Source organism: Ammospiza nelsoni, chromosome 1 (assembly GCF_027579445.1).
Source record: "Ammospiza nelsoni isolate bAmmNel1 chromosome 1, bAmmNel1.pri, whole genome shotgun sequence".
Classification (NCBI taxonomy): domain Eukaryota; kingdom Metazoa; phylum Chordata; class Aves; order Passeriformes; family Passerellidae; genus Ammospiza; species Ammospiza nelsoni.
Window position 1 is genome coordinate 32,983,736 of NC_080633.1, and position 10,742 is coordinate 32,994,477.

General features: G+C 41.4%; 1 protein-coding gene across 1 annotated transcript; it reads left to right on the plus strand.

Annotated features, from left to right (window-relative positions):
- The first annotated feature begins 1,682 nt into the window (after positions 1 to 1,682).
- On the plus strand, positions 1,683 to 10,506 carry FAM221A (family with sequence similarity 221 member A). Its single transcript, XM_059489016.1, has 7 exons — positions 1,683 to 1,738; positions 3,250 to 3,423; positions 3,941 to 4,131; positions 6,714 to 6,920; positions 7,716 to 7,826; positions 8,661 to 8,749; positions 10,444 to 10,506. Exons 1-7 carry the CDS (start codon positions 1,683 to 1,685, stop codon positions 10,504 to 10,506), a joined length of 891 nt encoding a protein of 296 aa, XP_059344999.1.
- Positions 10,507 to 10,742: the final 236 nt, after the last annotated feature.

A 10,742-nucleotide genomic window follows, 5' to 3' on the forward strand; every position in this document is an offset into this window, starting at 1 on the left:
GTACTATTTTTTTTTTTTCACATATTTGATCACTTTGTGGCCGGTCTGTTTGTGTCAAGGGGAAGCAGTCAATTTACACAGAGAGTGCGGTGTCAGAAATAGCAGCCTGTGGTGGATTCACTAAAAACACATTGGAGGAGTTGTTCCAATATGGTTACATTGATTGTGGCATATGGAGAGGAATTGGGACTTGCAGGTTGCCAGTCTAAGAACCATCTTTGGTTAGAAATGTTTCCCAAATTTGGCCTTCTGTAGTCTTGAACTACGAGCCAAACATATTTTCTAATGGAACATACATTTTATTTTGTAAAGGAAGAGGAATCGGTGACCAGCCAAAAGTACCCCTCACCTACCCACCAGAAAAGTGGGGTCTAAACAGAGGCAGAGGGCAACGTGGGTGCAGGGCAGGCACTGGGAGGGCTTGGGTGCTGTGCTGGGTGGCTGCTGGCACCCAGGACTGTGGGTGCCCTTCCGAGGCACTGCACTGGTGGGTGTGTGCGGCTGTGCCCTGGCACTGCTGCTCAGGGAGTGTGTCTGTCCCAAGGGGCACAGGGAGTGACTGCCTTCCTACAGAGTGTGTGCACACTACGCGGGTCCTGTGCTTGACATCAACCCCCTCAAGATTTGAATCAAACTTTGCAATTTTTTTTTGTTGTTAATCAGTAGCCATAGCTGGACAGTTATGGTTGAGCAATTGCATTGTGAACGTTGTACGCTTGGCTAATTGTTTGTTTTAAGGAAAAGAGAAGACAGTTCCAAGATGAATGGACTGTCTGGATGAGAGCCACCAGGAGTGAAGCCGGCAGAACTGAGCAGTGACTGTGGGAAGGGGAATTCCACCTGTGGGCGATCATGACCACCTGCTCAAAACAGACCCCAGACTCAAATGGGCAGAACTGTGCCCGTGTACTAATTAGCATGACCAGAGGTATGACTAGCAAATAGGGGGCTGAATACTAATTAGTAGAAAAATCGTGCAATTTGTAGCCAATTAATGCTTATGCCTTTGTTAAAAATGTAATAAACAGTGTAAAGTTTTTTATGGCCTAGCCTTTTGTGGGTTGCCACCTAGCTCCCTGCTTTGCACATGAAACAAAGGTGCACCTCGCCCCGCTGCGCGCCTGGAAACGACAACACCACGGCCGGGACAGCACCCGGGGTGGGGCTGGCCGTGCCTGGGTGATGGCCGTGCTCTCTGACCTGGCCGTGCCCTCGGGGCTGGCCGTGCCTGTGGGGATGGCCGTGCTTTTGGGGCTGGCCGTGCTCTCTGACCTGGCCGTGCCTGGGTGGTGGCCGTGCCTGTGGGGATGGCCGTGCTCTCTGGGCTGGCCGTGCCCTCGGAGCTGGCCGTGCCCGGGAGCTGGCCGTGCCCGCGGGCCCGCACACGCCCGTTCCTCAGCCGCCGGTGCGGAGCGTGCTGCGGCCAGCTGCCTGCGTGCGCCCGCCTCCCCTCCGCTGCCTCCGGGTGCCTCCCGCCCGTCCCCCGCCTTCCCCCGCCTGTCCCCCGCCTTCTCCCGCCTGTCCCCTTCCGTCCCCCACCTCTCTCCTGCCTGTCCCCCGCCTTTCCTCCGCCTGTACCCCGCCTTTGCCCCGCCTGCCCCCGCTGTCTCCCGCCTGCCGCTCTCCGTGCGCGGCCGGGCCCTGCCCGTTGCCAGCCCCGCGCCCCGGGCGGCCCGGCGGGCATGGAGCGGCTGCAGGTGGATGCGCAGGCCCTGGAGGAGTACGCGGAGTACCGGCGGTGAGCGCACGGGGCGGCGCGCTGGGGTCGCTGGGGCGGGGGACGGGCGTTCCCAGCCGTGTCGCATCCCCTGCAGCCGGCCCAGCATTCCTCCCGGAGGGATGGCCGCCTCTGAATTGGCTGCTTGGGGGTGTGCGGCGGCTTCGTGGAGCCGCATGCAGCCCCCGCCGTTCGCTGTCGCAGCCGCAGGTGCCGTGGCTGGTGTGCCCCGGTGAGGATGTGCTGCAAGCCGTGGCTGTCAGCGGTGAAGTCACGCATCGTCCCTCGCATCCAGGAGGGCGTGAGATGGGCTGTGAGAGGCCATCTGGCCTAGCAGCGGCATCCCGCCCACGGCAGGGCGCTGGAATTAGGTGGTCTTTAAGGTCCCGTCCAATTCAAGCCATTATTTGATAATCTGCCAGCCGTACTGCTCCTTCAGAGTAGGAGGAATTCCGTGCATCGTGAGTTCCAAGTTTTGCATTGTATAAATCCCTTACACTGCTGCGTGTCTTTGCTAGTCTTGTCAGGGCTTCTCTCGAAAGGCTGAACAAAAATAAACACAGTCGTTGTGCTGAGATGAGATCTTAATTTAGTTTAGGAAAACCTTGAGTAAAACACCAGAGGAAGGCACAGTGGCATTTCTTACATAAGATGTGCAGTGATTCAGTCGGTGTTGGCTGGGTTGACATGCAAATGATAGCGTTGTGTTGGCACATTATTCTGGTGCTCTGCAGTGCTGGCAGTGCACAAATCCACAGAATATTTGACAAAGATCCACTCGTTTAGCATATTTTAGCATATCCAATAAATAATAACTGAAATATTTACAGACATTAATAAAATCATTTTTAGCATAGGTAAGTGCTGCAGTTAAGTCTCATTTGTATTTTATGTATTTTATTTTTTGTCCTTAATTAATTCCATAAATGCAGAATTCAGATGCTGCTCAGGAGTTCCAGGTATTCAGTGACCTTGAATTTGACCATAGTGATAGCTTAATTGAGAAAACAGCATAGTCTTCTTGCAAATCAGAAGACAACTTGGATGTGATGTTTGTTGCTTTGATGGCAGTGGGGTTGCCTGCTTGCAGCTGAATACTCAGATTAGACTAAGATTAATCTCCTGACACAAATTTGCAATACAGTTGGGTGTAGATGGGTGAAGTGACTTGCCATAGGTCAGTCAAGAAGTCTGAGGCAGAGCTGGCTGGTTACATGACCCTTGATACTCATTGCTTTTTTTTTTTCTCCAAAAGAACCCCTGGTAGTTTGCTGTGTTAATTTTTCCTTCTCTCTTAGAATTGGTTTTCAGTCCATCAGAGCAAATTTTTTAAAAGAGCATTATTCAAAAAAATATTCTCTAAAAATCAGCTATAGTTCTGTTAAATTATTAGAAGAGTAATATGAAATACAAGATTTGTTTTGCATTTACAGATAAAGTTCTGTTATATATTTTAAAAAATCTGAGAAATCTACTTTTATTTTTATTTTCTTATGTTTGTTTTTTTTTTTTTTTTTTTGCCTTGTATCCAGAATTGTAGGTGATGATGATGGAGGAAAGCTCTTTACTCCCGAGCAATATGAAGAGTACAAAAGAAAAGTATTACCAGCTCGGCTGCAGAACAGGTTGTATGTGAGCTGGAGATCACCAACTGGCATGGACTGTAAGCTTGTGGGACCAGAGACACTGTGCTTCTGCACCCACCGGTGGGTAGCTTCCCTCCTTTCACACTTTAGTGTTTTCAAAAATCAGGAAAATGTGAAGTATTCCCAGACACATTAAAGTAGTGCATTGGCAAATTTATTTAAGGTTTACGGGTTGAGAAAATTAGGTTTCAAATAGTAACAACTGTTTGTAAATGCAAATGTCAATATATTTTTGAGACCAAAATGGTTTTGTAGTCTCGATAAATTCAGCTGCAAGGCATGAGTTAACGTGGATTGGATTGATTCTAGTAGTGCTCTCAAAGTGAAACATAAGGATATGTGATATTTATGTGATGAATAGATGTAAAACCACCTGCTAATATGCATTTAATTGAAATGTCACAATTAAGAGTAAATTACTCTTAAATTTAAAAAAGGTAAATACTCACAATTAAGAGTAAAAAGTACAATTAAAGCTACTTCTAAACAAAACTTGTGAAGTGAATAGTAAGCTTTTCAGGTAGTTTTCTGATAAATACCAGCAAAGTTATAAAAGTCATTACTTTTCCTGTTTTAGGTACAAACAACACAAAACAGACTACGAGGAGCTGCCCAAGGAGCGCCCCATCAGCGTGCCCTGCCGAGTGAAGGGCTGCCCGTGCCAGTCCTACCGCTTTGTGCCCCGGAACGGCGCCCAGCCCGTGCGCTGCCGCTGCAAGCACTTGGCGGAGCAGCACAGCGCCGCGCCCGGCTTCCCCTGCAACTCCTGTAAGCCAGCGCTGCGGCATTCCCGGCCGGGAAACTCAGCGGGAACGGCGCCCGAGCGAGCTCTGCTCTGCCCAGGGCGTGCGGTGTGCGCTGCCCTTGTCGCTGTCCGGGAAATTAATCCACAAACAACAGAGGTCTAGGTCCAAAAAGGAGACCGAGGAGTGGTTTTTTTGGCTTTATTCGAATAAGGGGAGAGGCCATGGGGCATTCCCTTGAGATCTCTCGAATTTTTGGAGGACGCAACCTCCTTTTTATCTTGTTTTCCCGGCCGCATTTCCCTTCTCTCTTTCCCCATTGGCTGAGGTACTTGAGAGGTACAGACTCCCGATACACCTAATACCAAAGACTTCCCTCTAATGTATAACGCTCCCTTTTAATTTTTAATTCTTGCAGATTTTAGATGTTTTTCTTCCCCATTGTTTCTTTCATCTTTCAGTGTCTAATTTCCTTTATCAGCAAACCTAAAATTTGTTTGTAAAAGCAAATATCTTTTTCCATTCATCAATCAGTGGAATCCTTCCCATTGTTTCTTTTATGTCCCAGTGCTGGTTTTATCTACCAGCAAACCCACAGCTTGTTTGTAAAGACAAATCTGCTATTCCTCTCGTAACCAATGTGTGTTTTCATGCTTGAGAAAGGATGACAAGTGGGAAGGAAGACATCACCTTTTGCACAGGAGGGTTTAGAACAACATCCTTAGTTTTGCCTGATCCTGTGAAGGAGTTTAAATCCCTGAATGCTTCAGATAAGTGATTATGGAGACAGATGCCTGAAGTTACACAGTATGAAAAAATCCTGTTTGCAGTTTGTCACTTCAGCTGCATGCACGTGCCTTTTCTACCTGAACTTGGTAGCTGGGAGAGAAAAGTGTTGATATCCATTCCTCTATTGCCTAGCTGAATAGAACATTAATATAATAATAAAAATATATTATATTTTAGTATAATTATATTATATAATAATAATAACAACAATAAATATATTTTTATGTCTTTTCTCAAGTCAACAGGAAGTAGTACTCTGCTCCCAAATAATTCTATTGCCAGCACTCTAATGAAGTGGTTCATGACCATAGAGATTGTGGGTCTAGAAATGCAAATGGGAATGGAGTTTCAGCAAGATCTTAGAGAAGGGATGAAGAGGAAGCTTTTTGCTACAGTTGTTTGAGGTTAATATTATGAAACAACAGTAATTATTAAACACAGGAAATAAATAATGCATAAAGATCTTTTAATTTGAAACCTCAAATTACATAAGATGAAGATTTTTTTTTGCTAGAGTTCTGCACTGTTATTAAATTTCTTTCATGGAATGTCTCTATTTTGTACAGAAAAAAAGTGTAAACAGCTTTTGCTGGTTGAGAATCATATCCCACAGAATAAACCATAAAATATCTACATGACAGCCTTCCAAGAATTTGCACTATGTAATGTGAAAATCTTAGATGTGCAGTCGGATAGTTCAGACTGAATCCATAGAACACAGTGTTTTCAATATTAATATATAAAATGCCTTTTGCTTAGTGTTTCTCAAACACTTCTGAGGGTGTCAGAGATTTCACAGTGAAGTGCCAAGACTTGCTTCTATTTTGGATTTGTTTTGTTTTAATGTAATGATATCAGTCTTGTCCAGTGTTGATAAATCTAAGATGACAGATAAGTTATAACTGAAAAACTTAACTGCTTGTTGCTCTGTATATGTTGCATATACTGTATTCTGTGTCCAAACATAGAGTTCTGTTACTGAGGAGTGCCCAAAATAATATTAAAAAACCTTTAACATTTTCAAGAATGTGATCAACCTATTATGAAAGACTTAAAGAAATTTTTCACGGTGCTCCACAAAATGAACTGTGAGCTGGGACAAGGGTGATTTGTATAATGAAACATTTGCAACATCACTTCCTCAATTTCTTGGTCACATCATTGCTCCAGAGGGGCTTTGATGACAGTTTTAGATAGGGCAGACAGGTCACTTTACTGTGTTTCAGAATGTCACATAACGTTTGTGTGACTATTTCAATTCCATCCTGTGGCTGAAGCTTAAAAAATTCCCTGAAAGTCAGTCTAATGATACTCCTGTGTAGAACCTATTTTTTGTTGCTTCCACAGTCTCTATTTGCTACTGAGAAAATTTTGCTAATTTTAAAAGATATTTAAATTGTGATTTGTGTAATTAGTTGTGGTATGATTAGCCCTGCAACAATGATATATGCTATACATGGAGGGAATTCTGCCAAAATGCTGGCAGGTTGTCAGCTTTACCCATGTCAGAACTTTTATTTTTATTTGTTTTAAGTGGACGGAGAGGTGTGTTGCTGTTGACAATAAATACAAGTTGCAACATAGGAAATGCAGTTAGACATCAGAAAAGAAATTTCTGATCCAGCATTGGTCCAGGCTGCTCAGAGAGGTGGAATCTCCATCCTCAGAGGTGCTTGAAACTTGGCTCAGTAAGATCCTGTGACTGGATGGCCCTCATGATCTAATCCCAGGAGTCATTCCTTCTCTTTTAAACAGCCTTTTCACATAAGCTGGATGCTTAAATCCCATCACCATCTCACTAATTTATTTGTTTCTCAGGTTCCAAGTGTTCAGGCTTTCACAGCTCCTTCACCTGTGCCTGTGGTCAGCCAGCATTTGCTCATGAAACAGTTGTGGAAACCAAGGAGGAGCGCTTAGCCCAAGGAAAGCCCGTGGGGCAGGATGTTCCTTACGCTGCCATGGGAGGACTGACTGGTTTTAGCTCTCTAGCAGAAGGCTACATGAGGCTTGATGACAGTGGAATAGGTATGTGCAGCTGAAATTTTAATTCTCCACCTTTGAAAAGTACTAAATCAAAATAGAGTTTCAAAGTTTGAAGGCAAGTTGGATGAATAGAACTGCAGAAAGACTTTTCCTTTCCAGCTGTCCTCAAGGTTTTAAGGGATCACATTGTCCTACTTACTGTAGCGAGTTGATAAAAAAACTCTTTTCCAGCTATTCTGATGTTCAACCCAGTTGCTTTTGCTTGAAATGCAGCATATCCTTTAGAGAGAACCTATAACTTCTAACACTTCCTAGTACTTCCATGTTCTATTTATGTTAGTCCTTTAGCCTAATACTGTCCAGGTATTTCTTGGTTATATATTCACAGCATTTTTGTTTCCAAACTCAAAGGTTAATAGCTGTTCAGCATAAAAAATAAGAGGTAGAATTGGTAGAACTTTTAACACACATGTTAGTTGATCTCGATACTTTTTCTGCTCTGTAATTTTGTGTCATTTAGTAATGCACATGTTTTGTCCTGAAATACTGTTTTATCTATTATTGCCACATACCCATTATTTATTTTTAAAATTCTGATCTGGATTCCTGAATTTTTCTGAAGTTTAGAAACGAAAACATAACTGTAGTAATTGAAGAAACAAAGTTTTTCAATGCCTTTGAAGCCATCCTTGTAATGCTTTAGTTAACTCCAGTTTATGGGGTCTGTGCTGAGAGTTGTAGATATGAATCTGTAACCTTGTTCTGACCCCAGCATGTGTATTAGGACTGTATCTCCTGGAGTTAATTATTGTTTCCATTCACCTTATTTTCTGACAGGTGCTCCTTCTGCTGAACTTTTAGAAGCCCCAGTTACTAGCATGGATCATCCATTTCTAAAAGCATTTCAGGGACCTTCGAGTTCCGCTCAATCCATGCCACAAATAGCAGGTGATGTATAAATAGGGTTATGCTGTTATACAGAAAGAACTTAATATATAATTAATTGATTTTATTAATGAATTGAAGGATGCTCAGGGCATTAAAATGAATATTGAAGCTTTGCTATGGGGTAAGTTAGTGCAACATTCATGTACTTCAAATGCTTAGAATAACTTAACGCTTGTTATTTTTGCTTGCGATGTGTGTTTTACCTGAAATTATTTTTTTCTTAGTACTTGTTATCTTTCCCATCAATGATATAATGTATTCATTGGATCAGTTTTTAAAATTCTTAATTTCTCTTAGAAACTCATCATATCTGAATGGGTTGTACATACTCAGCACAATCCTGTGAAACTGCCTTGTTTTCTTTTAAACTTTTAAAATCTAAACTGTTTTGCTATTTTGCTTGCTGGCTTGCAACAAGGTTTTGTTAAAGAGAAAGCTGGTCTAGCTTTGTGAAATTCAAAATAGTTTTCATTGCTTTGTAAATCATCAGAAAATATGGACAGATGTTACAAATATTACATTGGTTCATAGAAAACATCAGAAAGCTTTTTCTATGTGGGATTATGGATCACTTACACTTATTATATGTCCCTAATTTAGTAGAAAAATGTACCAATAAATATAACAGTTGAACTCCTTTAAAACATTTATAGTATTTGCAAGCCTATTTGAAAAAGGTTTCTCTTTGGTCCCAAATACTGGGTTTTGTACTTGTCTATAAAGGTGAGTTCCCATTTTAAAGGGGTTTTGCCAAATGTAAAACATAACTAACGGAATAGCAAGTATCATTAATAAAAAAAGGGTTTTGTTTTCTGTTTATGTTTTGTTTTTCAGGTAGTTCAAGTGCCACAGGGCAGGTTTCTCATGGAAAACAATCAGAAGCTGATGACATGGCTTACTTTGAAAAACGCTATCAAGAACGGGCAAGTTATTACATTTATTGCTTAATTTAAATACACTTTCACAAGAGGATATCTAAACCCCATAAATGTATGATTTAAGTGGCATATAAATGCATTATATTATTCCTTCTCAATTACTGGGAAAGCTAGCTTCTTAACATAAATTTTAAAGTACAGTTATGAGCTACTACAGGATTTCAGAGGTCAGTCATGTGTAGGATGGCATTTACCTTAACCAGGCAGATTTTAATTCAGGTAACTCTCTGGTACAGAAAACCAAAACATTTTACTATGTGACAGAAAGAAACAACAATGCAGAGTCACAGAAACTCCCTTTAACATTTAGGACTAGGTGTTTGTTACCTCACTTATACAATTCCAGAATGTTTGTTTTTTTTTTTTAATGACAGTCTGTGTAAGTTTGCCTAAATTTGGTCTGTCTTTCTTAGATGATCTGTATCACCCTCTTAGAGGTGCCTCCTCCACCACACTATTTTTAGTTTAAATGCCCTGTGGTGTAGGTTATTCACATGTTTTAATACCTATTCTTTTCTCACATTACCCCTGTAGCTCCACCATCTCAGCTGAAGTATGTCTCAACTGTTTATGAATTCTTTTGTAAAGCAATGTTGCATAGTTAACTTTTAAAATCTAAACTGTTTTGCTATTTTGCTTGCTGGCTTGCAACAAGGTTTTGTTAAAGAGAAAGCTGGTCTAGCTTTGTGAAATTCAAAATAGTTTTCATTGCTTTGTAAATCATCAGAAAATATGGGCAGATGTTACAAATATTACATTGGTTCATAGAAAACATCAAATTCAAATTTCTCTGTTTCTTTTTCCCCCTGAGATTTTATTTTCTTTGCAAAAGGTTGTAGAAATTTTAGATAAAAACCTCAAGCCTCTAAAGGGGGAAAAGTGATTTAAAATGCATTTTTGTGTAGACCAACAACATTTGCTTAGCAGTAAGTTAATTTGTAGACATCCCAATGAGGTTGTGTTTCCTTTTGGTATTATTTTATGATGGGAAAAAGCATGTTAATTCTTTCTTTCTAGCATTTTAAACAGCAGTGTATGTGTTAGATGAGATGCAAAAGTCTCCACATCCCTTTTATATAATTACTCTAAATATGATTTCATTCACTAGTATAACAGTACTTGTAGCCTCTAAAACCAACAGATGTATTTGTTTGGATAAATAGTCTTACTACGAAATGACAGAGTGAAATGTGTATGTGTTGATAAATTTTACAATGCTACAAGATCCTGTGGTGTAGAAAAAAATCTTACAGGAGGAAGTCATGGCCTTGTGGGTCAGCAGGGAGGCTCTGAGATGAAGGTTCAGCACCCTTCCCATGTGGTTTTATGTGTGCTGGTTCACCTATCTGTGTCTGTTAGACATCTGCAATAAAACTGCTCCACCTTCCATTGACACGGAGATAAACCCTGGACGTTCCTGAGGCACACTGGCCTTGAGGGATACTCAAATACCTGAACTGCCATTAGCAGAGATAAGGCAGCCTGGTTTCCTTAGGGAAGGAGCTGCAGCGCCATGGAAGTGCTCCTTTGTGAGCAGGGCTGGGTTGGGATAATAATGTTTCTCCACTGGATGTATCCCCCTGGTAAATTTGTGACTGGATGTAGACATTTAATATTGCATTGTTAGCTGATTTGTAAACCAGTGTTTGAACCACTGCTGGTGTCTTTTTTTGTTACAGCTGAAAATGGAGAAGGCTGCTAAACAGAAAGAGAGGAATCCAGTGCCATCAAAGAAGCAATGAGATTAATAAATAAATACTTTTTATTTGGCACATTGGTCATTATTGCATGAGTATTTTTCTCTGTGCCTACCTGCATAGCTGTATTCATTCATTTATTTATTCTTTTTTTTCCTTTGCTGGAATTAATTTTCAATTATCTCATGGTAATAAAATTCGTTCTTTAATCAATGTGTTTCTAATCTCCAGAAATGCTACACAGATATTTCTTTGAAAATGGAGAAGCATATTTAGAGAGT